The following is a 22,892-nucleotide window of genomic DNA, read 5'->3' on the forward strand; positions in this document are numbered from 1 at the left end:
CAATTCTGCACGGCGACCTCTCTCCTTACACTACTCGTCATCAGTGTCATCGGCTTCTTCCACCGAGGCGGCCATGACGCGGGGGACCCTCCTGGCCTCGACCTGGGGCGGCGGGCCCTCGTCGTCGGTGGTCATGCCGCCGGACGGGCCGTAGAACACCTCGCAGAACCGCGCGGCGGCCTCGGGGGAGGCGAAGCAAATCTCGAAGGCGCCGCCGCGGCCGCGGCGCTGGTTCTGCTGGCGGTACCGCTGGCAGAAGACGTAGAGCTGGACGTCCTTGAGCCAGACGCGGTGCCGGGACTTGCGTTTGAGCCAGCTTGGGGATGCGGATTGGTGGGTTACTGTGATTTGACGGAATTCGTTAACAGGGATGCCGAATGTATGCGAGACCACAAGGGAAAAAAGGGCGAAGGGAAAACGGGAAGGGAAGGGCGTGGCGTACCGAAGGCTGTCCAGACGGGGCAGCGCCGAAGTTCGCCATCCCAGACGGCCGCGTGGAGACGGATGCCCTTGGTCTGCGTGTCATGGAATACAATGAGGGAATGCCGAAAGTCGTCGTCAATGATCTGTCTGTTGTCTGGGTCAGCCGATTCCTGCCGCTGTCCTGCTGTCCCTCATCTCGTTGCAAGTCGGGGTGGATTGAGGGGGGAAAAAGCAAAGAGTCGGACGTACGCCTGGAAGAGCCTTCGCTCGCCGGCCAGTTTATACTCATTCACCTTGACGTCAAGCGTCAGCGCGTTGCGCGCTTTCAGGGACACAAAGGTACTGTGGAAGAGGACCATCTCTAGTAACCGGCATGTTAACGATGTATTCACAACCGTCTAGGTAGGGGAAAAAGAGCTCGGAACTCAGGACGAGGACATGCCTTCCCACGTCTGAAAGTAAAGCGACGCCCAGGGTTTGGAGCATTGTGCCGATTGGCTCCAGCGGCGGAGCTGGAGCGCGCTGCCCTCGCGATGGATGCAGAGCTCGTGGGCCCCGCGCAGGGACAGCCACGGGCTGCCCAGGTGGAAGGTGCGGATGAAGAGAAAGGCGCATTGGTCGGCCGGGTTGAGGTAGACCACGAGGGAGAGGCGGTCGTCGTCGAATGGCCTAGCCTCCGTCAAGCAAAAGCGTTAGTGTGTGGCTCCACAGGCGTGTCTTGTTTGGGTGAGTTTATCTGTTTTTCTTTTCCTTGGGCCGCACCGTCTGAAGAGAATCTTGGAACCCTTGGGGGTATCGAAAGGAGTGCCCAGGGGCTGATGGGGACCCCAGGATGTGGAGGGCTTGACGTGTTTGAGGGCGGTTCGCGAAGGGAGGGGGAGCGAGAAGATCTGCTCGGCCCAATGGGTAGACTAAGGGGGCGTTGGAGTTAACGAGTGGAACCCGGATACACTGAAAATGCTGGGCTCCTTACAGGATCGGGGTCCATGGGGCCGATCAGGGCCATCGCCTCCGGACGAATGACCGGGCCAACCTGCATCGAGGGCGGCGGGCCTACATAGCGTAAAGTCAGGTCGACGTGGACGAGACGAGCGGACAAGGGGAAGCTGCGGTGGCACGTACGTATCCCTCTGGCTTCCCGCAGCTGCATGATCCGGGTCCGAAGCGAGTCGAGGGAGTTGAGGTCAAAGTTGGGCGACCTGTTTTCGTGGTTTCTGGTCAGGCCCGTCCAACACTAGTTACCGAGGGGTCAGTGCCAACTTGACGCACCTGGTGAGAAGCAGCTTGAGCATGGCGAGGAAGTGGTTATATATCAAGAAGCGCTGCGGGAGGGGCAGTCCTCCAACCTCGTCCTTCATCTTGTTGTACATTCTACGCCAGCGAATCTCCTTGGAGACGGTCTTGTCCTGGTAAAAGGCCGTGACGTCGCGGAGGGTCCGGGACAGGCAGGGCAGCACGATGTTGAGGTAGCTCAGCATGATGGGCACGCGGGCGAGGTGCAGGTGCGAGTGGTCGACCAGGTCCCGCAGGGCGCGGGCGGAGGAATGGATCTCCTCGATGAGGGCGGTCATGTGGGCGTGGAAGTGGTCCGGGAGGGCGTTGCGGAGACCCTCGAGGTAGAGGGCGATGATGTCGGCGCGGTCGGCTTCGATACTACAGCCCCGGAGGAGGTGGCCGTCGACCTGGCCGGTGTACACCATTTCGAGGAACGGCATGGTGAGGTAAGGTGACGTACGGGACGGACTGGAACGAAGGGTCTTTTCTTTGCTGGCAATCAAAGGGGCATTACCGCGTGCCTAGGAGCGGGCATTGAAGGCATGCCGCGGTTCCCACGGTAGGTCGTCTGCTTGGTCCACTCGACGCAGCCTGATGTGAGGGTTCGGCCGGTCGAAATCGGGGTCACCCTTGGTACGTTTTGCTTGCTGTGTATCTTCTTTTGTCTTCCTTGTCTTTCTGCAACCTAACCCTACGGTCCACCAACACAGTAGAGGGCTCGAGGGTAATCTGCCAGCTCGTGTGTTCCGTTGCGTCGGGGACAGATGGCGATGTCGTTTTCTAAGGTCCGAGTTTGAAGTCGAGAACTTCTGCACGTGGAAAGAGGAACTGGGAGCGAGTACGACGCATCTGACGGATGTCGACGGGCAAGGGACGAGTCCGTGGTTCTTGAGTAGAGAGTTCGGTTGGTCCAGGACGGAAATGGAGCAGAAGCAGTTTGAATTTGTTTGTCACGTCTTTCGTTTCCTTTCCTTCACCGGGTCAGAATGGCGTTGGCTGTGTAATGTTTGACAAGGTTGACAAAACGGCGGCTGAGGATGAAGACTGGTGAGGTGAGGATTTTCTCGCACTCAAGCGGCGCGGGGGTTTCACAGACGATGGGACACACTCCCGACAGTCTACTTAGTAAAAGCCACGGATTGTGGTAGGTTGTCTCACAAAAGTTCGCTCAGCGTCGAGGTCAGGTAGAAAATGCGAACCAGGACAACGCTGTTGAGGGAAGGAAGATAAAGGCCGGCCAACTGCAGTGCGGGTAAAATGTGCGTTGGATGATGCGTGGCTCGATACGAGAGGCCGTCTGGCCCCGTCTGGACTGGCTATCCAGAGGCTGCCACGACGGCAGGGAACAATGAGGTGTGACAGGACCCCCTATAGGCCCGATCATGCCCACTGCATGCAGATGCGGTTTAACGGCGCAACGGCGCAATGTGTATGGTGGACGAGTTGCCGTTGCATGAGTGGTGCAGACAGCTAGAGAACAGTAGCGGTCTTCCAGTCGACACATGGGAATGCCGTCATGGGGATTGATGATAAAAGGTAGAAACGCCGTAGTCACTGGCGTTTGGCGTATAAACGAAGAAGAAGTGAGATTTCCTACCAAAGATGACACCCAGTTGTGAAGGTCGTCAAGAGACGGACAAGTGTATGGGAGGGTATGAGAACGATAGTGCTGGCTCCTGAGTCTGTCGTCCACTTAGAAGTATGGAAGTCTCATTCTCTTCATCGACTCGTCGTCTCCCTGGGTTATATGCAGCACCGAAGAAAGGTGAACCCATAGGGAATCATGTCATGTGTGGAGGTGAGTAGCGAGGCTGCTGCGAGGATTGTTAGTAATTATGGCCCGTGAGAAAAGGTACCGAGTGAGGACAAAAAAGGGCCCAAGAAGCGGGGACAGCGACGAGTTACTAATAAGTACCTCCAGGTATCGAGATAAGGAGCATCAGGTCAGCAGACCATAGTGTCCGAGTGTCTCTCTGGATAACCGTATTGCACCGCCCCAACCCCACTTGTCACGGAGGCTGGTCACGTGGCTTTATATCCAGTTAGGGCCCTAGTCGATTTCCGGTCTTGTAAACTCAACTCTGACAACACCCTCGACTACCTCTTGACAATACGCAACATCTACATTCAATTCTCGGTAATGGACGGAGTGAATCACATGTCGACCAAGGGGCCAAGTGCGTCGAGTTAACAAGACTCTGAAATGATTCAACATCGTCTTGTTCTGGCACCAATGAGCAAAGAAAACTTGGCAAGTCATCGCAGGGACACTCCCCACTCTCGTCGTCTTATGCAAGTGAGGATTACTGGTACGGTGTCGCATTGAAGTCCTAAATCTTGTACAAGCTTCAGCCTTCAGGAGGAATCTCGGTTTGATGCGTGTATCTGGGCACGATTTCCGCATTTCTTCAACGTCCAAGGGCAGACTGACATTCACCAAACCCCAAACTCTGCACAACGGAACAAGACACGGATCACGCACCTTGTCTTGTTCTGACTACAACGTATGTACATCGAACGACTATCAGGTGCAGATAGATACGTTGTACGTACCAACTTATAGGTTCGGGCCAAGCCGACGCCGTCGGTCAGCACATTGCTAAGGCCCAGCAGCAATTACATACACTACAACCTACGGCCACGGCACGGCAAGCAAGCGCTTGCACCCCTGAACCCGGTGTCCAGGCTAACCAGACGCCGCATTACCGAGCGTGCCACGTTTCCTACTTGGGCTAGCTGTCCGGGATCGGGAGGGATCCGATCGGATAACGTTCGCTCCATGACTTCTTCACCATAGCATGGACTGGAAGCACGGGCCTGAAGAAAGGCCTCTGGTAAACTGCAAAACACACACACACCCCCATAAACAAAATGGTATGCTAGTCTGACAGGAAGAGAAGCCGGTCTTCCTGGTCCTTTTGTAGCGTACCGTCTATTGGTTTCCTCTGTACCAGAGAGAGACATGACCGATCAGTGCTTCAGGCCCTGGGTGGTAATCTGCTGCAGACCATCGCATCGCAGACGCCGACGCCTTCCTTCAGGGGCTTTAATCGTTCGGTTCATAATACACTATGTACAGATGGCGTCCAATGTCCATCTACATTGTATGTAAATGTCTGCACTATTCCACGGCATTCATTTCCTTCCTTGCCTTGTCATTTCTCCCCGTGGATCAATATCCTCGCCGCGTGAGACTATCCCTGGAATATAGCTCATACCAGCATCACTATTTATGAAGCTATTTTCGGATATCTCTACGTAGGGTCCTCTGTCCTTGGGTCACGGGACGTTTCTCAGCCCTGTCAGGAACGGGCCGATAGCAGGACTCGAAACTTTACATTCCCATCTATGCTTGCTTGCACTTAAGGAGTGGCGGCAGTGCCCCCGACTGGACGATTGGCGCGATCGTCGAGGGTTCGAACAAGCCTTTGGTGCTAACCTGCCACACAGTAGGGGGGATGGTTCTGGCGCACCCATCCATTTCGCTTCTTCTTCTTCTTGTAGAAACTCCCCTTTTTCCTGGCGATTTGACTGTAGTAGGGACGGCAACTGGCTCCACTGCTTCAAGAAGAAAAAAACTACTGACCTTGTCCTGAAGGTCGGACAGTGGCGGAATTTCAATGGTCAAATTCTTCACGCCCAGTCGCCGATGTTGTACTTTGTACCTAATGCGGGACTCGGGGGACAATGCCGGCACTTCCCCACTTTAGAGTAGGTATAAAGTACCTACTACTGAGTAAGCTTGGTCAGTCAGCAAGGCTAAAAATAAAAATAAAAATAAAATCCAATACTGCGACAAATATCGTCTACAACGTACTCTGACATGCCTCGTTTCCACTTGCACTGCCTCTTCGCGGCAGGCTCCATCTTGCGTCCGGACTAGTGCGATCCCGGCATGCATGCGATGCGTCTTCTCTCTCCCCTGCCACACACGGCAAGCAGCCGAGTCGCCAAGAACGTGCACTCTACGGCGCCGATGTCGAGTGACCATAGCTTGGGAAATGGCAGCCTGTAAGCCGGGGACCTGGGGCTTGTCACCTCCAAGCAAATCATCTTCGGGCGTGAGAGGCATGGACTCATGGTCGCGCGGGATAGCAGTGGGAACATTGCTCCCCTAACCAACACTTAGTGCTTACACACACGGGTTGCGGTGAAGAAGAAGATGAAGCATACCTGACCCGGTATCGGCCTTTCCAGCCTCACTGTCGCCTCCTGGGATAGGAGACATCCGGATCATGCTTCTGAGGGCGGGCCATGGTCGCCTGGGCCATCTTCCACCGACTGTGCTCTGACCAGGGCGAATTGTCTGTCTGAGCTCTGTCGTGAAATCTTCACCTCCCAGCAGACAGAGAAAAAGTATAAGTACGGCATGTTGTCTCGACATCCAGAGAACTTTCTTCACCCAAGCCATCTCACCCTCCCCAAGCCGGACAACCCCCTTCTCTGAAAGCCTTCCCTTCTTTTACAAACCTATACCCCCATCACCCCATCTTCCCTCACAATGAGACTCAACGAGGTCTTCCTGGCTTTCACGCCCGTCGTCCTCGCCAACCCCGTGATCCGCGCCCAGGAGACCCAGGACGTGCACATCACCCTGGAACTCAGCAAGGTCGCCTCCCAGGCCGCCATCACCGTCTGGAACAGCGACCAGACCGAAATCCTCGCCAAGTCCTGCTCCAACTCCCTCTCCTCAGGACCCTTCGAGCAGAACCCCATCTCCTTCAACGTCGACGACCATGGCGCCGGCGACCTGACCGTCGGCACCGCCACCTACCGCATCGGCGGCGGCGACGGCCCCAACGCCCTCGACTGCGGCCGCATCAGCAGCGAGACCGAGCTCGCCATCAACTGCGCCGTTTCCGTCCCCCGCACCGCCGCCCTGCCGTCCCTCGACAGGCGGAGCCTGCGGGAGTGCTTCCCCGACGGGCCCCTCGAGGTGGCCCAGGCCATGGACGTGTTCGAGGGCAAGGTCGTGCCCGAGGCGCTGCCCGAGGCCTTCGACCTCCCTGAGCTCAACCAGACCGAGATTGACGAGATTGTCAAGCGGGAGAACCTGAACGCCAAGTACAACGTCAAGCGCCAGGCCGGCTGCGACCTCTGGGTCTCGGACACGCGCCGCGTCGGCAACGGAAACCCCCACCAGAACCCCTGGAACATCCAGCTCAGTGTAAGTTCCTGATCACTACACGAAACCCCTTCACCACTAACACGAGACCTAGGAACCCATGCAATGCCCTAGCCACGTTGGCTGCTCCACCTACCACACGACCACCAGGTCCTTCTCCGTCGGCTGGCAAGCCAACGCCGCCGTCTCCTGGATCAACGCCGGCTTCGCCGTCGTCCAGACCACCGAGACGGGCAACAGCTACGTGTGCAACGGCGTCCCCAACGACTTCTTCGCCGTCTGGAAGAACCAGGGCCAGACCGCCTACACCGTCCAGCCCGGCATCCGCCACGTCTGCACCAACACCTGGCACGCGTCCGGCAGCCAGGTCATCATCTGGTCGCCCAACGCCAACAACGCCCGTGGCTACTACTACTGCGTCTACGGCCACAGCTATGTCCGCAACATCGGCGACCGCTGGCTCGATACCGGCTCCCACACCCCCGGTGGTCCTTAGATGGACTGCGGTGCTTCGTATGCTTTCGCACGACATGGCGGGCGCTCTTTTGGGACCACATGCGACTCTGGGGGTCAAACATAGCTTAGCCTGCAACTGCATTCAGCACTTATAGACTTATAGACTTTGAATTATAGAATTAGAGCCTGTTCTTCCCCAATCAACAAGTCCTGACCGAGGCCTATGACATTGTGATGCTGTACATGGCTATACAGTCCCCCATTGCGTAGTTTGGTAGCTTCCACTCACCGACGGTGTCATATCGACCAAAGCCAACGGCTCTTGATCTCGACTATAATCAGCTTCAAAGGTGCCTTGCGCAAGTTGCCATCTTCATTCCTGGTACAGAATTCTGGCAATGTCGAGGTCGGGGAAGGCCCCTCAGGGAGCCATGCGACAGGCGGTACAGAACCTAAGAATTGAGCAGAAAGCTGTATTTCAATTCAACTATCAGTTTGACGTGTTTGGTGTCTTGGAGCGCTGTTCTGTAACGTCAAGGGGCATGGCCGCCTTATAACACTGCTAGACAGTCGCGAATTGGATGACTGGTCCTAGGCGAAAACTCCCCAAATGACGAAACTCCAACTGGAGCTCATCGAGGCCGCACCCAACTTGGGTGACGAAAGCTAGAACCGGGGAAGGGGTCGACGAAATTGACCCCAAGGCAACCTGGATCGCTGGACAGACACCCCTGAAAACGACAACCATTCGACCAACATGTCCATCCGACATCAACGTGCAGCGCGACGTGTCATCGAATACTTATACATTCGTTAAAAAGCCAATGGACTTCGTTTGTGCCTGGAGATAGACCGGCCTCATCACATCAGTAACCCGAGATGATGGTCCGCTACCCTTGGTGTTCGGGTATTTGCATGCTCGGAGCCACCAACAAATCGATCCCTTTCCTTCCCTGCCAACCCAAGCAAAAACAAAACGGAAATAAATAAAAAAAAGGAGGAAAAGAATTCGCCTGGTCAGCGACCCGTTTCCCGTTTCCCATCATACATCCGCGCCGAGCCCAATAGTACAGAGGAGATAGATAGAAATGAGAGAAAGGCCCGGGTGATCATCCCTTGCCGAACCGAGCGGAAGCGAGGTGGTGAGGTGGAAAGGGCCCCCAAAGACCGTCTTCCTGTTGCGTGTAAGGATCAACGAGATTCCTGGAATGTGAGGTCACCTCCCTACGAGGACTTTCTTTGTCTTCGGCCTCGGTCTTCACGCCGACAACCTTCATGCGGCCATCCCGCTACGAGGACTCTTCTTCGGCCTCGGCCTTCACGACTCGCACATTAGCTTCAGCATCGTCGGTCAGATGGCAGCTAAGCTTACGTTATATGCCTGCTTCTCGTCCTCGTAGCGCTTCTTGTCGGCCGCCGCCTTAGCCTCGTAGGGAGCTCGCTGCTTCTCGTTAAGAGCCTTCCACCTCTCGCCGAGCGTCTTGCCAACTTGGCCTGGCGAGGGGGTTAGCTTCGTCACGACATCCGATGGACATGGGCAGACTGGTCACATACCAAAGCTGATACCGGGATTCTCCTCGCGCACGTTCTCACGCTGCTCGTTGGCGAAGAACATGTAGGCGGACAGGCCACGCTTGGGGGCATTGGGGTCTGGTAAGATGGAACCAGTGAGCTTTACGGTCTCTCATGTAGCCAGTCGCAACGGAAACAGCAACAGCAGGAAGCAGACCCGGGGTCGTCGACGCCAGCTCGTCATCGGCCACAGGTCCAGCAGTTGCTTGCATCGTGCGCTCGGAGGAAAGAGGAGGATGGCGACTCACCCTTCTTGGCCCGCTTCTTCTGAGTTCCAGTTCGCTTGGTCGCAGCCTTGGGCATTTTGACGGTTCTAGTCAGACATGTTTGGTCAGCGAACGGGCCCCGAGTATGATTGAGGGGGTTCACCGTGTAGGTGTGTAGGTGCTATGTGGCTGGCAATGGTGTGAAAAAGGGGGTTGGGTATATTGGCTGATTGAATTGAGAAAGTGCGATGGGGAGATCCCCTGAGGTCGCCTTGCGAAGCTGCATGCGAAACAAGCTCGAAGCAGACGGCGGCGCATGCAGCGAAAGGTTGTCCTCAATTGCAGAATCCCCAGGGCGGGTCGCAAGCCAATCGCGAACGCAATTGCGCACCACAACGCGTCGTGAAGCGTGTTTGAAGCTCAAAATACAACATGGCAACAGTGAATACATACCTTGATGATCTTTCTGAGAAGATAAAACGGGTGTGGTGTGGTGCGATTCTGGACGCGTCAAGCTCTTGTTAGCCCTTGGAGCTCTCGAGAAAGAAATGCGCGACGGTGCTGGTGGGTGCTGCGATTCCAAGGGAGGTGATGCTTGGTAAAGTTCAAAACTCCTGGCCACAGACTCAAACTCGGCGAAAATGGACAAGACGATGAATGCACGAATCAAGACTTTTGACTATGAAGTGAACAGGGAACAAAAAGTGAGGTGGTCTTAAGAAAGTGGTAAAGGTGACTTTTGTTTTGCTGTGGATCGCAGCGGAGGGCAAAGTACTCACCAAAAAGTAGGCGCAGATTTGTATGGCGGTCGCGATTTGTATGAGGATTTTTGGGTGGGAGAGAGAGAATAGAGAGGAGAGTGTGAGAGAGGGGGAAGGCGAGGTGCCTGCGTTTTTACTAGGCGGGGACTTGGGGGGGTGATCCAGCTGCCATAAGCTGGGCAGCAACAACGGGCAACGGAAAGGGGGTACGCACGCGTCCTTTTTCCCTCCTCTTTCCCTTCCCCCTTCCCCCTCCCTAACTCACACTCACACTCCTAATACTGTATTCGTACTAGCCATAGTCTGGGTCTTGTTCCCTTCCCTCCTTCCCATATTATTGTTGCCCCTACTTGCCTCTCCCCTGTACGAATTTATTGATGTCTGTGTACCTCTGGGAGCCATGAGGCACTGTGAGCAGCTTAGGTACCGACTGTACTGTATGCATAGTACCTACTGTCCATTGTATTGATGCAGGTGGGCTCCCCACCACGAGAGGATGAGGAGTCTACACTACGGATACTAGTGACACTGTAGAGGGGATATGGGAGTATCCGGTACGGAGTACCTCTGCTGCATTTGTACCTAGTCCTGGTACATCTGTGCCCCACAGTAAGAAAAGAGATATCCGAACGCACAACAAAAGAGTCTTGTATCGGTCTTCTTTCCGTCCACCAACCAACACCAACACTCACACTCACTCACACTCCTCTGCCTTATCCAGCTGCCCGCCGATTGCATACATTGATATTTTCTCTTTCAAATAATCTTATACGGCACCATGTGCCCCAATAATATCAATTTGCCTGTTCGCTGCACAGCTACGAAGTGTCCTAGTGCCATCGAGTGGGATTTTGTCTTTCCCATTTCATGATGCCACCATAGCCGGGGGCATCACCTACGTCGGCCTCCCAAGACCGTCACTTCGCCCGAAGAGGGTGTCGGTCGCTGGCAGCTAATACGCGTAAATTGAAGGACGCCTTGGAACATGAAGATTATTTCAATACGTGCTGTTCCGTGGTCTGGGCTAGTTGACGATACCGACACAGTGTTAGCGCAAGGTACGTCACCGTACCATGCCCGCCTGCCCGCATGTTGCAGTGGGCTCTCACCAAGGTGTCCACCCACCAACAGGCCGGAAGACGGAAGAATCGTCCACGAGATTCGCTTACCGTCGACAATATTTACCCACTGTATAGCATGTCACTATTTCCATTCCAACAACTTGTCCTATCCCCTGTGGCATTTGGCAAGAGAGGAAGACCACGAGCGGTAATATCGGTCATGGTGCCTTAGAGCCCACCTACTCAATTGCACCACACAGTGCTGCGCCTTGACTTTCCAGTCCAAGTATGGAATAGGTACGGTACGCACCTACTTTGTACGTACGCTCACCCTCATTCCTCAGGTACCTATTTCATGGTTGGTAACGTCATCACGTGACTACCCGTGCCCGTTGACTTGAGACGAGATGGCACGCCGCACAAGCGGAAAACACGGCGGGAAACATCTCTGGGTGGCTATCCCATCATGGAGCATAATTCGTAGCCGTCCATCGACTGATACTGCCTGAGCGCTCGTCGGTGCGTGTGCCCAGATCATGCGAATCGCGTCTATTGGTTTACCGTATTGATGCACCCGCTGATTGCGCTGTTCCGTACTTACATACGAATACATACAACATACAGCGTACCATACCGGCACATGCATTCACTCGTCCCTGATCCCTCGACCAAGCCAACTGGGGTGACTGGCGTCGGGAAATTCCTGTCTTCCTGTCTTTCCCTTGCCTTCTTGCTGGGATAGGCCGCGCATTGCCGGGGCATTGGCGCATCTTTGGCCGACATGTACCGCCTGCTTCCGCTCTTTGACTTTCAACCATGTCTGTCTAGCGACGACAATTGCTATAATACTTACGTTGTAGTATATGGGCTCACTCATCTCTAAAGAGGCATAGTAGTGTACGGCAGCAGCGTGTGGGTTTGGCTGGAAGTCTACTCACAGCTTGCGCTTAACTCGTTTGGGTACTTTGGCCACGTATGACACTCACCTATCATCATACAATATGAACTTGTACCGGTACTTTGACTGAAGTACCAGCCATCCTGCAATTCTCGGATGGCTCATTGACACACATACTTTGTACAGTATGGAAGACAACTGACTGTGCTGCGCCGCCCAGACTCTCCCTGCCGGCCCCATCTTACCGTGGGCATTTGTGTGTTATTTAGTCGTACAGTGCACCTCCATTCTCCTCAATGGTACCCCGTATCCATACAACGCACATACACTGGCAAACGCCCGTCGCGGAAACATGAGAGTCGCTCAAATTGGGCCGTCTCCCCGATGACGTCGACGCGGGCTATATAGATCATGAGCCTGAATATTCTCGTCATCACAGAGTTGGTAGTATCACTATTCGTATTTTGGTGAGGGAGGTCGTGCCGTGGTGTCGCCGCAGGCCATTACGCAGAGGTACAAGTACGCACCTGGCAACTGTTTCACACCGGAGAAACCCATATTGTCATGTACTTTGACATTTAGTGTGATGGTCACTCGCCTTGCCAGTAGAGCTGCTCGACGGGATTTCGCATTGCAACCATTCAAACGCCTTGCATCTGCCATCACCCTGCACTACAGAGTACGGTACTTTGTATGTACGGAACACCAAGCCCTATCGTGTATCAACGACTTAAACCAGGTAAATCCTAACTAAATGTTCGTAAATAAATAACGTGAAATAATGTAATTGGAAAATAAATAGATTATAAGAATGAAAATAATGATAACATATAACATATACTTCGTAAAGCCATGCTATTTTGCCCTGCTACCTGTTCACTGCTCCTACGAAGTACGAATACGTTGTAGTGTACCTACAGAGTACTCCACTCCAAATCAGCCATCGTCCGCGTTCGCATGTGCGTACCGTACCCTCCCTTTTGGCTGGTGCGCCTTTTGGTCATCCATCCATACAACAAACGCCCAATCAGCCCGGTTGCTGGTACAGTGTCGAATAGTGAGACCCAGACTGTCCCCTCCTCCCCAGTCGCCCCACGTATGGTCTCGACTCCAGGTACGCCGTGCTTCTTACTGTGCAATCCAGGCAATCCCCCCAAAATTTGGGGGAGGTTTGGCCCTCCCACATTTCCTCGTGTTAGTCGCTTGTCGAGTCTCCCTCTTCTACTCGTTTTTCAGACAGACAAGCCAAAGGTCACGTGTTCTGGCCTGTAGTGGTCCGTGCAGGCATCTCACCAAGATTCGACACCCACGATGTCGCTTGGGATTGCAATTGCTTTGAGAGAGGTTTGCGAAACAACTGCCTCAATCATTGCTGAGTTCTCCTGTTCCTTGGGAACCAAGCCGTCAGGCAGAGGCCGACCCGCATCTTCCGCTTCCTCTGTCATCAATACGATTTCGCGGCATTCACTTCGTGAGCGAGTGTCAAAAATGACAACGTCCCGGAAACTGGAAATGGAAAGCGGTGGCTAACAGCCATTCCGTGCGAACACTAACAAGAGCCCTCACTCCCAACGGAGACTGGCTGTCCACTTTCGCTTCAAAGCTCTTCATTATCATCTTCCGGATCGAGCACTATCTGCCTCAGCTCCTCGTCCCGCACCCAGTCCACGCCGCTGCCGACGACCACGGCGCTCGCCGTCCCCTTCATCACCCTCCACTTCTGCCGGCTCTCCTTGACCTCGGCCCGCAGCGTCTCGAGCTGGCTCTGCAGCTCCGGGTCGCTTCCGGCGTCGCCTTTCTTGCGCCGCTCCGCTTCCTCGGCGAGCTCGAGGAGCTCTTTGGCCAGTTCGGCGTTGCGCCGGCTTGCGCGCAGGGTCTGGCTTTCGGTGGCGGTGAGGGCGTCGATGGTATCTCGGAGCTCGGTGGATTTGTTCGCAAAGGTCGAGGATGCGGCGTCGCGCTCGCGAATGTGAGGCAGGAGGTCGCTGGCGAATGATGTTCAGTGCGTTGTCTCTCATCTATATCCTCCCCTCCAACCCTCGTTTCCTTTCTTCTACTGTTTGAAAGTGCGGGTGGGCATGTGGTGAGAAGCTCATAGAAACGTAGACGTACCTCTCTATCGGCGTGATTTGTGTGCTATTATGTACTGCCTTCAGAATGGGGTTGGCCATCATGACACTTTCTGTGGTGCTGTTCCGGAGAAGCCACGACGCCTTGGCCTTGGATGCCTCTTCTTTCGCTATTCTAAGATTTTCATCCGTGTCTGGTTTGGACAAATCTATTCCGCGTCGAGCCTGGTCAGTTCAAGGGTCCCGGATGTCAGAGACGCCTCGTGAGAGCTCACTTGGCACCCAATTTTTCTGTGCCTTCAGTAGGGCAACTCTGAGTTCTAGTTCGCGCAGCTGATCGTACGCTTCAAGGATACGCTCCTCATCCGGGGAGAGTGCTAGGGGAGCGGGTTTCCCTTCTGACGCACTTGTTTCGGCTATTTGTGAATGATCCATCGGTATACGTTTACATACGGCGATAAAATAATTTCGAGTCACGAAAATAGGGTTCCAAAAGGTATATGTTCAGTAATCTGTCCTTGTAAACGCGTCCTGACAATCCAGCTCCTAGTTCGCGATGCCTGCAAAGGCCGAGTGAGTGGTTGTGGCTGGAGTTTGGACTGCTCAGCCACATGTGGCTTTGAACTTATCCACTGCTTGGGTCACGCGGCATGTTCACGTCACAGGCTCGGGTCATCAGTCAGCCTCAAGGCAGGGATGGGCAAATGCCTCACGGGATTGGACGCCTTGTGTCACAACTTGGTCCACTGCGCCGTCAAGACGAAAGCTTCAATCGCCTCAACTTCAATCCAGCCTTTGCCAATCCCTCTATTTTCTGTGATGCCTGTGGTGTCCATTCACGTTGATATTTCGTGTGGAGACAGGACAGCCCTTCCCCGTCGAACCCCCCAGAATTCCTTTCCAATACAATATCAAGCGTCGTTGCTGTTACCTGTTATTCTATTCGTCTTGCCTGGGAACGGCTAGGCAGAACCCCGCCGTGTCCAGGAGATAAAAAGCAAGGCAGGAGGGAATTGCGCGGTCGAATGAGGCCGACAGTCCTCTCAACCTCTACCTCGCCCTAGGAATACCGTAGTTTGTGGCCGGGAAATGTCTTGGGATGGCGACGCAGGTGTTGATCGCCCACACGGGCCAGCGCCTGCAGGTCGACACGACACGGTTCTCTTCGTACGCCCGGCACCTTATCCCTGGCGTGGCTATGCGACATGACCAACTGACCATGTTACAGTGTCGATGAATTCAAGTCTTCGGTCTCCAAGCAAACATCAATCCCATCACCTCACCTCGTAGCCCTCACTCCCCAAGGAAAGGGCGTCAAGCTACAGACCCTACATGAAGAGGTAAAGAACTTTCCTCGACACGGCGCCGATATAGTTGTATCTCTGACAAGGTCCTTGCCCCTCACCCTCTAGACCGAGATATACGTCTACGACCGAAGCCTAACCCAGGCGGACCTCTCTGATCCCAACACACCCTTCGTCTCCGAAGTGCCGACCCCGAAGCGATATGTTGTCCCCAAGGCACCGGACTACATCGACGATACCCATGATATGTCATCATGGCAGAAGCTCTGCCTCGAACGTCGGGCATGGGCCTTGGCCGTTGCCGACGAGTGTGCCCGACTCGCAGCTGCTGCCCGAGACCGATATGGCGAAATGGACGTCATGATCAAGTGCCTCGACGCCGCTGTCGTGAATCTGGAACACAGCGTGAAACAGATCGAGCCAAAGTACACCGAGTTGAAGAAATGGGTCGCGCCCGCCCTGGACGAACATGTGCGGCTGGCAGCCAACTGGGAAAAGTGCCTCTTGGTCGCCCGGTCAGTGCCCATCTCGGCCGCCATGGTCCAGTTCATGACGGGAAAGGATGTCAAGAAGAAGCAGGCGACCCTGGACGACCTCATCGAGCTCGACACGGCCAGGAAAGCTGGGTCGCTCGCGCCCAAGTCGGAAAGGAAATTCAGCGACAAGGCCCAGAGCCTGGATAAGGCGGCGAATGCGATGTATCAGGGTCTGGAGCAGCTCATTGCGGAATTCGACAGTCTCGTCAGCCGCTCCGCCCTGACGCATAGCGGCGAAGCCGACCAGCTGCTCGAAGACATCGAGGCCGTGGCCAAAAAGTTTCATACGGATTCCCAGATCGTGCAGGAGTACACCACCAGGCAGCGCGACCTTTCCCAAGCGTCCAAGACGGCACAAAACCAGACCGAACGTCTGATCCCAACCCTGAAGCGGCGTGCCAATGATATGGACGACATGGTACACTACGCAACCCAAGCTCGGAACGCCATAGCGGCTGATAGCCTTCGCTGCATGCGCAGCATCTCGGGGATCACGTCCCTACACAGCAACGTCAAGAGCCAGATGAGCATCGTGAATCAGTCCGAGGAAGACATGACTACGTTCGATTATCTGCGCCTGATCCATCAGCTGCCGTACATGTACGCCTCGTTCGTCGCGGAAGCCATACGCCGACGGGACTGGGCCGACAAAATCAAGGCAGATTCATCCACGCTTGCCAACGAGATGGCGCTCTTCCAAGACGAGGAGGCCAAGAGGCGGAGAAGATGGCACAAGATGGTCGGCAGCACATACGGCCCCGACGAGTTTGGCACCAACATTCTGGGGTTGGAGGTCAACCTCCTCGGGGAAGAAGAGACGTGGCCAAATATGAGCAAGGCCGACCTGGAGGAGTTCTTGGACCATCTCCGACGCAAGGGTGCCGAGGCCGACATGATCGAGGAGGTGACCAAGCTGGCGCAAGAACTGAACAACCCGACCAAGCAACAGTCCAAGCGCCTCAAGGCTTTCAAGAACGGCAGCATACACGAGGCGGCCCTGGGCCGCAGCGGGCTGATGATTCGTGGCGACGATGAACTTCTCCGAAGCTTGCAGGACGACAAGTCGAAGCTCGAGAACAAGGTGAAGACGGCCGAGAGCCGGGTTCGGCGGCTGGAGGATCTGCTTCATAGGAGTCAGGCCACGCGCCCCAGTCTGGGCTCTCTGTTTGGCCACGAACGGAACGACTCGACGTACTCGCTCCAGTCACCTACAGTGCCGACGAGCTCGGACGACCACCGCCACCGCGCCTCGGCCGGAAACGAATTGCAGCAGCAGAGGATACAACAGCTCGAAAGCGAACTCGCCACGGAGAAGGGACGTTCGGCCGGCCTCGAGAAGGAGCTCAGCGCTCGTACCGCGCTGCACAACGACATGAAGAGCCAGATGGAGGAAGTCAACTCGACAAAGAAGGACCTCCTCGGAAACATGGAAGCGTTGAAGCGGGAGTTTATGGAGGAGCGCAAGTCCCTCGAGGAGGAGATTAAGCTCCTCAAGGCTCGCATCGAAGACAACGAGGATGAGATGGAGCATCTCGGCGAATCGAGGGAGCACGAAAAGGCCACCTACGACGAGAGGGTGACTGTTCTGGAGCAGGAAATCCATAGGCTGGGCAAGGAAAAACAGGACGAGATGCTCAAATCACAGGGACAGGTCGCGTTCCTTCGGAACGAGGTGCGACTACAGCGCGAGCGCAACGATACACTGGAGAGGAAAGTCGAAGCTCTCACGGAAGAGAACAAGGCCCTCTCCCGAGATGCCCATGCCGCACAGGATGCCAACAAGACCCAGCTCGGAGCGCTTCGGGATCTCCACGACCAGCTGTGCCCAGACGGCGATGCGCCCGCTGACGTTGCCGACTTGATCGAGATCCTCACCTCTCGTGCCGCCCAGGTCGTCTCCAGGCTGAGTATCACCGAGAATGACATGTCGGTACTGAAAGCGGACTTTGACCAGTCCCAGGAACATATCAGATCCCTCAAGTCGGAACTGGCAGAAGCGCAGGAACGCCTGGCGGCCGAGGAAGACGCTGCCCAGCGGCTTCGCGAGAACCTTTCGGAAGAAAAGGCCAGAGGTGCCGCGCTGGAGAAGGACGCGGAGGACAGCCGGAGCCAATTGGGTCAGCTACGGGCTCAGCTCTCCGACGGGGAGACAGGTTCGGAGAGCTTGCGGAAGCGCCTCGACGAAGAGGAACGGAGACTGACGGCAGTGAACGAGGAGCTGGCGTTGAAGCAGTCTCAGATCGGCAGCCTCGTGGAGGAACTCGGGCTCTCCAAGGAGAAGCAGCACAAGTCGCAAGGGAAAGTGACGGATCTGACGCGCCGTCTGGATGCCCGTACCGAGCGGGCAAAGGACCTGACACAGCGTCTCTATGCGCAGAACGACCGGTTGTGCCGGCTGCTGGAGCGTCTTGGGTTTGCCGTTTCCCGTGAGGGCACCGCCATGACGATACAAAAGATCCCTCGATCCGAGCGGGTCTCCCTGAGCCAGACACAGCATGCGACCGACTCGTCGTTCCATGGGGGGCAGGCCTCGGCAGTTCGCCGGTCCATCACGCCGGGCAGCCGTTTCCTTGCCGATAGCGCGGACCTGGAGCTCCTGTACTGGACGAATAGCACAGAAGAGGAAGACGAGACGGAGAAGTACGAAGCTTTTGTGAGCAAGCTGGGCAGCTTCGACATGGACCTGATGACCGAGACGGTGTACCGGCGCGTAAAGGACGTCGAACACCTGGCGCGGAAGCTGCAGCGGGATGCGCGGGCGTACCGCGAGAAGGCGCGGACGCTGCAGAAAGAGGCACACGAGAAGATCGCGTACAAGCATTTCAAGGAAGGCGACCTAGCGCTGTTCCTCCCGACGCGCAACCAGGCGTCGGGCGCATGGGCGGCCTTTAACGTCGGGTTCCCGCACTACTTCCTCCGCGAGCAAGACGGGCACCGTCTCCGGTCTCGGGAATGGCTGGTGGCGCGTATCACGCGGATCGAAGAGCGCGTGGTGGATCTCTCCAAGACGGTGCACAAGCAGGCGCCGGAGCCGGACTCGGCCAACGACGAGGAGGACGATAACCCGTTCCAATTGTCGGACGGCCTGCGGTGGTACATGATCGACGCGCACGAAGATAAGGCCGGCGCGCCGTCGACGCCGGGGCTGGGCAAGTCCACGATCGCGGCTAATAACGTCGAGGCGCGGGCGGACATGCACCTGCACAGGCACGGGCATGGGAACGGGCACGGGCAGGGCCACGGCGGCAGCCGGGACAAGCGCACGAGCGTGCACAGCATCGAGGGCGCGAGCAAGGCGCTGACCAAGAGCCTCGAGAGCCGGCGCAGCAGCTCCAACTCGAAGAAGGCGCTGCCGTTTTCGGGAGCGGCGCTGCTCAAGGGAACCGCGCTCGCCAGCGAGACCAATTCGCTCCGGGCGGCGGCGTCGGAGACGCCGATGGGGGCGAGTCCGCCGGTGCAGGACAGCCCTCTGGCGACGACGACGGCGGTGGGCGCTGACGGCGACGGTGGCGGGGAGGGGACGGCCAACCCCGCGCAGAAACCGGGTGAATCGTCCCAACAGACGACAGCGCCCGAGGAGGGGTCGGGGTCTTCCGGGTCCAAGCCGGCGGCCGCCAGCACAAGTGAGGTACGGAACGACATGGATGTTTTGTTGGGGCCCTGAGTGAGGTTTCGCTGATTTTCCCATCCTGTAAACAGCAGCAGCACCACTCTGCGGAGCCGGCGCGACTGCACCGCGAGAGGAGCGAGGCCAGCGTGGAGAGTCAGAGTCGTTCTAAGAGGAGCGTAGTGTGGGATCCCCTCTGGAGCGTGGACTTGACTTATGAGGGGAAGGGGGCCGGGTAGTGGTGATGGTGTGGTGAATAGTGGCAGCTGTCACAGGAGATGGTGGCTCTTCTGCCCGTGTATATTGCTAGTTTTGTCTCTTTCTCTTCAGGTCTATATTAGCCTAGGCAGCCGGACGAGGACGGAGAAAACGACTTTTTGAAAGCGATACTTTGATTTTAAGAGACCTTTGGTTTTGGCTCCCTTCCCTGCATTCCAAAGACGCTGTCAATCCGGTGTCTGCGCTGAGGTTGGTGTGTGTGGCGGTCCTAGGTGCATCGGCAAACATCACACTGAGGATATCCATGGTTTTACATTTCCATGATTCTCGCATTTGCCAGGGCATGCGTGGGATGGCGCGGTGCCTTGTGTTGTGCACCACATCAGGGTTCTCCATATACGCTTTCCCAATCGGACCTGGGGAGTTTTGCATTCTTTGCATGTTGATCGCCTGTTGCTTCTGCTGTCCGCGTTCTGCTTCTCCTTCTTGTACAGCTCTGGCTTACGTAGTGGCGTGGCGTTGAACCAGGAACCGGGACATTCGAGATGAATCGCTGCAACGAATAATTTAGTCGAGTTGATTGCTCCTGTCGCTTTGGGAGGACGATAAGCTCGACACAGAACAGGGGATATGAAAACTGCGTGGTCTCTGGAACATGGCAACGGCAACCTGCGGACTTTGGTGCAGGGGAAACTATTCGTGCGCCCATGGACGCACCGTCATCGGATGGAAGCCAACCTCACGGGGCGACTTGGAGCATGGGGTTTGGATTCTAGACCAGGCGCGCAGGGTGAAAACAAGCAAGCGAATGAATGCGTACGAGTCTGCCTTGGCTTTATTCATGGTACTTGGCGTCAATGAGAAGAGTGCAGGGGTTGGTGTGAAGCAGGTAAACGGCGAATGGTGAGGCGTTTTGGCGTGGGCTGTTTCGTCCCTCCTCCCCGGACGATGATGATGCATGGCCTCTTCTGGTTGGAACGGCAACCATGGTTGAAGCTCAATAAAAAAGACGACGGTCCCGGATCACGGCTTCAGAATAAACAATACACCGGGTCGTAGACAGAAGTGATTCCTGGAGAATCGAACGGTGACGTAGCATAAGTAGGCGACGGGGGCATTATCCTCCGCTACGACTTGCCAAGCGGGTTGGAGGATCTGTTTCTTGGTTTCGATTTTGGGGACACGGGGACTGTCGTTTGTTTCCCTGTTTTCCCTGACAGGCACGGATGATGGACGAAAGGCAAAAGTAGGTGTATGGGCCACGCCATGCATGAAAGTCTGGGGAGAGTTGAGTCGAGTCCTTTGGTCAGGTCGCAGAGAAAGCCGGCGATGGGGGACGATGGAGGGAGGGACGGGATGGATGCGCCTACATCTACCGTCAGTATAGCGACAGAAGAGAGCACTGGTTGGTTCAAGAGGCACGCACACCTACAATGTACGTCGGGACATGTTGGTTGATGCGTTCAATAGCTCGACGGCCTTATTCGTCCTGCCAATTTCGATGAACCGAACCACTAGCGACGGTCGGGAAGGCCGTGTCGGGAAGGCCGTGTCGGGAAGGTGACCGGACCGCGTGTGTTCGGAGGACAAGTCTGGACATTCATCGAAGGGCCTCGTTGATGAAGCCCGGCCAGCCGATGCTCTCCCCTGGCTATACGCCTAGGCGGGTCAAATGATATCACGGGTGGTTCTTGGCCAGTGTGTCTCCGAAGTCATTGAAAGTTGGCGATACACTTGGAAGGGTTCGGTTTCGCCCGGATTACGAAGTAGGTAGGTACGAGGGTTGAATAAGCCAATGGCGTGCCGTAGACAAAAAACAGAAGTCCAAAGCAGGTGGCGTCGGTTAGCAGCGGCGCCTTGCAACGGGAGCAGCCTTTTGCCGTACGACGTACAAGTACATACAATATACGTTGTACCTACCTGCACATGCTTCGTACAACGTACACGAGGTCGATGATATTCCGAGGCAGGCGCCTCCGTGTAACATGGTGTGGATACACTTTGTCGAAAAGGGCAGGTGGGCCGGCATGTCAACTGTCGCTCCTGAGCTAGTCTCAATCGATTACGCCGAGCAACTTCGCATCTACAACATAGGCACCTACCTAGTAGGCACAAGTTAGCAGTTTACGAATATGCTTTCTGGGTCGATGAGGATTTCGATACATTCTCGGTGGTAGTAGGTACTTCTTTCCCTCTAACCACGTACGAAGTACACGAAGGAATGTAAGGTACGTTGGATTTAGTGTAGGCGTGCTTGCCTTGCAATCATCGACTAGTAAGTGGGGCCATTAGTCGCACCTACCCTACCTTGTGTTTAGAGTTAATCCTTCCTTCCGCCCTACTTTTCGGTGAGAAGCGTTCGTACCGGTAACGTTACGAAACCGTGACAAATCTTCTCTTTTCCATGACAGGTACGAAGCATGGACCAAGTAGAAGGAGCAGTCGACGATATTATTCCCCCGAAGATATCCGACTGTCTATTTTCTCTCTATTCCCCATTGTCTTGTTCCACCAAAATCCACCAAGGACGGTCTTCGAGGACAATCCGTAACAGCGCCGAGATGCAGCCGGCCGGTCTATCTATCGCTCATTCGTGTTCAATAGACCAAACATTTCACTCCTTTCACAGAGGGGCTGGGGAACCTCGCCCTGAATGCCGTGCTGCAAATGCATGTTGACTATCCTGGAAAGGGGTTTGGCCACTCGCAGGTGCCAATAACCCGCTGATTCGACCGTGCGACGACCATCGTGACAAGACTCGACAGACCACAAGACGGCGTGGCGTGGTTCCGAGTTGGGTCGAATATCGACTTGATCGTTTCTGGAAGCCTTCTCTCACACACCACGCCCGGCGACCAAGGACCTCTCCGCCCAACCCCGTTTTTGGTGTTCTCAACCTCTCTCTCGTGCCTTGCACCAACGATTCCTTGGGTCATCCTCCCAATCTTGGTCCTTGTCGTGCATGGTCTTAACCCTGGTTCGTCGGCCTTATCTAAGAGGCATGAGGGGAGATGGCGGGGACGGCCTCTTCACCTTCCTTTCGCGGTCTAAATTGGCAACATCCTTGGCGAGATTGACTTGATAACGTCGTTGTGCCCCACCGTCCCAGCTCCCTTCCTCCGTCGAAATAACATGGTAACACCAGCAAAAGTCAATGCCACCCGATCACCGGTGTCTCACCCTCATTCAGCCTGGGGCAACCTCTGACCCGAGTACCGAGTACTTCCATCTAGACAACGAACAATGAGCTGGTCGACACCCTTGGCCTTTGGCACTGATCCAATCACCCAAGCTGCTGAAAGAAAGCTTCCTCCCAAGGCACCCGCTGTCTCACCAACCGTGGTCTTCGCCCCCTTGACTCTGTGTAACCCATTGAGGTC

At 55.6% G+C, this 22,892-nt stretch overlaps 10 protein-coding genes across 10 annotated transcripts; 5 read left to right on the plus strand and 5 right to left on the minus strand.

Annotated features, from left to right (window-relative positions):
* Window positions 1–30: 30 nt before the first annotated feature.
* ACRALDRAFT_2040926 (uncharacterized protein) lies at window positions 31–2,123 on the minus strand (the record flags this gene model as incomplete). The annotated part of the gene is made up of 8 exons (XM_071021106.1): window positions 31–341; window positions 443–570; window positions 673–784; window positions 866–1,092; window positions 1,186–1,334; window positions 1,397–1,476; window positions 1,546–1,622; window positions 1,693–2,123. The coding sequence occupies 8 exons, from the start codon at window positions 2,121–2,123 to the stop codon at window positions 31–33; spliced, it is 1,515 nt and encodes a 504-aa protein (XP_070877875.1).
* A 1,006-nt stretch (window positions 2,124–3,129) lies between these two features.
* On the plus strand, window positions 3,130–5,408 carry ACRALDRAFT_207971 (uncharacterized protein; the record flags this gene model as incomplete). The annotated part of the gene is made up of 18 exons (XM_071022364.1): window positions 3,130–3,155; window positions 3,194–3,281; window positions 3,320–3,364; window positions 3,396–3,463; window positions 3,502–3,540; window positions 3,657–3,706; window positions 3,741–3,875; window positions 3,937–3,994; window positions 4,058–4,226; window positions 4,262–4,416; window positions 4,496–4,572; window positions 4,623–4,645; window positions 4,681–4,886; window positions 4,961–4,999; window positions 5,066–5,129; window positions 5,152–5,198; window positions 5,236–5,304; window positions 5,342–5,408. 18 exons carry the CDS (start codon window positions 3,130–3,132, stop codon window positions 5,406–5,408), a joined length of 1,425 nt encoding a protein of 474 aa, XP_070877876.1.
* A 113-nt stretch (window positions 5,409–5,521) lies between these two features.
* Window positions 5,522–6,145, plus strand: ACRALDRAFT_207972 (uncharacterized protein; the record flags this gene model as incomplete). The annotated part of the gene is made up of 6 exons (XM_071022365.1): window positions 5,522–5,580; window positions 5,638–5,681; window positions 5,715–5,795; window positions 5,855–5,902; window positions 5,945–6,006; window positions 6,041–6,145. The coding sequence occupies 6 exons, from the start codon at window positions 5,522–5,524 to the stop codon at window positions 6,143–6,145; spliced, it is 399 nt and encodes a 132-aa protein (XP_070877877.1).
* Window positions 6,146–6,199: 54 nt separating this feature from the next.
* ACRALDRAFT_1069049 (uncharacterized protein) lies at window positions 6,200–7,319 on the plus strand (the record flags this gene model as incomplete). Its single annotated transcript, XM_071017627.1, has 2 exons — window positions 6,200–6,865; window positions 6,918–7,319. 2 exons carry the CDS (start codon window positions 6,200–6,202, stop codon window positions 7,317–7,319), a joined length of 1,068 nt encoding a protein of 355 aa, XP_070877878.1.
* A 1,249-nt stretch (window positions 7,320–8,568) lies between these two features.
* ACRALDRAFT_2040928 (uncharacterized protein) lies at window positions 8,569–9,154 on the minus strand (the record flags this gene model as incomplete). Its single annotated transcript, XM_071021107.1, has 4 exons — window positions 8,569–8,595; window positions 8,652–8,773; window positions 8,834–8,929; window positions 9,100–9,154. The coding sequence occupies 4 exons, from the start codon at window positions 9,152–9,154 to the stop codon at window positions 8,569–8,571; spliced, it is 300 nt and encodes a 99-aa protein (XP_070877879.1).
* On the minus strand, window positions 9,137–9,540 carry ACRALDRAFT_2033535 (uncharacterized protein). Its single transcript, XM_071020733.1, has one exon. It carries the CDS (start codon window positions 9,506–9,508, stop codon window positions 9,239–9,241), a length of 270 nt encoding a protein of 89 aa, XP_070877880.1. The 5' UTR covers window positions 9,509–9,540; the 3' UTR covers window positions 9,137–9,238.
* Window positions 9,541–13,010: 3,470 nt separating this feature from the next.
* ACRALDRAFT_1080515 (uncharacterized protein) lies at window positions 13,011–13,948 on the minus strand (the record flags this gene model as incomplete). Its single annotated transcript, XM_071019033.1, has 2 exons — window positions 13,011–13,762; window positions 13,890–13,948. The coding sequence occupies 2 exons, from the start codon at window positions 13,946–13,948 to the stop codon at window positions 13,375–13,377; spliced, it is 447 nt and encodes a 148-aa protein (XP_070877881.1). The 3' UTR covers window positions 13,011–13,374.
* Window positions 13,949–14,669: 721 nt separating this feature from the next.
* On the plus strand, window positions 14,670–20,183 carry ACRALDRAFT_2033541 (uncharacterized protein). Its single transcript, XM_071020734.1, is given in 4 exon segments — window positions 14,670–14,707; window positions 14,720–15,186; window positions 15,259–19,314; window positions 19,386–20,183. The coding sequence occupies 2 exon segments, from the start codon at window positions 15,397–15,399 to the stop codon at window positions 19,530–19,532; spliced, it is 4,065 nt and encodes a 1,354-aa protein (XP_070877882.1). The 5' UTR covers window positions 14,670–14,707; window positions 14,720–15,186; window positions 15,259–15,396; the 3' UTR covers window positions 19,533–20,183.
* ACRALDRAFT_2017754 (uncharacterized protein) lies at window positions 19,740–21,499 on the minus strand (the record flags this gene model as incomplete). The annotated part of the gene is made up of 11 exons (XM_071019902.1): window positions 19,740–19,756; window positions 19,806–19,997; window positions 20,038–20,098; window positions 20,131–20,205; window positions 20,230–20,480; window positions 20,562–20,701; window positions 20,737–20,914; window positions 20,952–21,124; window positions 21,195–21,216; window positions 21,245–21,385; window positions 21,439–21,499. 11 exons carry the CDS (start codon window positions 21,497–21,499, stop codon window positions 19,740–19,742), a joined length of 1,311 nt encoding a protein of 436 aa, XP_070877883.1.
* Window positions 21,500–21,539: 40 nt separating this feature from the next.
* Window positions 21,540–22,719, plus strand: ACRALDRAFT_207978 (uncharacterized protein; the record flags this gene model as incomplete). The annotated part of the gene is made up of 7 exons (XM_071022367.1): window positions 21,540–21,627; window positions 21,665–21,721; window positions 21,789–21,822; window positions 21,932–22,086; window positions 22,142–22,221; window positions 22,269–22,467; window positions 22,622–22,719. The coding sequence occupies 7 exons, from the start codon at window positions 21,540–21,542 to the stop codon at window positions 22,717–22,719; spliced, it is 711 nt and encodes a 236-aa protein (XP_070877884.1).
* Between the last annotated feature and the right edge of the window lie 173 nt (window positions 22,720–22,892).

This window comes from Sodiomyces alcalophilus (genome assembly GCF_042370955.1).
Source record: "Sodiomyces alcalophilus JCM 7366 unplaced genomic scaffold ACRALscaffold_2, whole genome shotgun sequence".
NCBI lineage: Eukaryota > Fungi > Ascomycota > Sordariomycetes > Glomerellales > Plectosphaerellaceae > Sodiomyces > Sodiomyces alcalophilus.

Coding starts and splice junctions, on each gene's coding strand:
- ACRALDRAFT_2033541 (XM_071020734.1), top strand. CDS start 15,397: ATGTCATCATGGCAGAAGCTCTGCCTCGAACGTCGGGCATGGGCCTTG. Junction 19,315..19,385: donor CGGCCGCCAGCACAAGTGAG/GTACGGAACGAC, acceptor TCCTGTAAACAG/CAGCAGCACCACTCTGCGGA.
- ACRALDRAFT_2033535 (XM_071020733.1), bottom strand. CDS start 9,508: ATGTATTCACTGTTGCCATGTTGTATTTTGAGCTTCAAACACGCTTCA.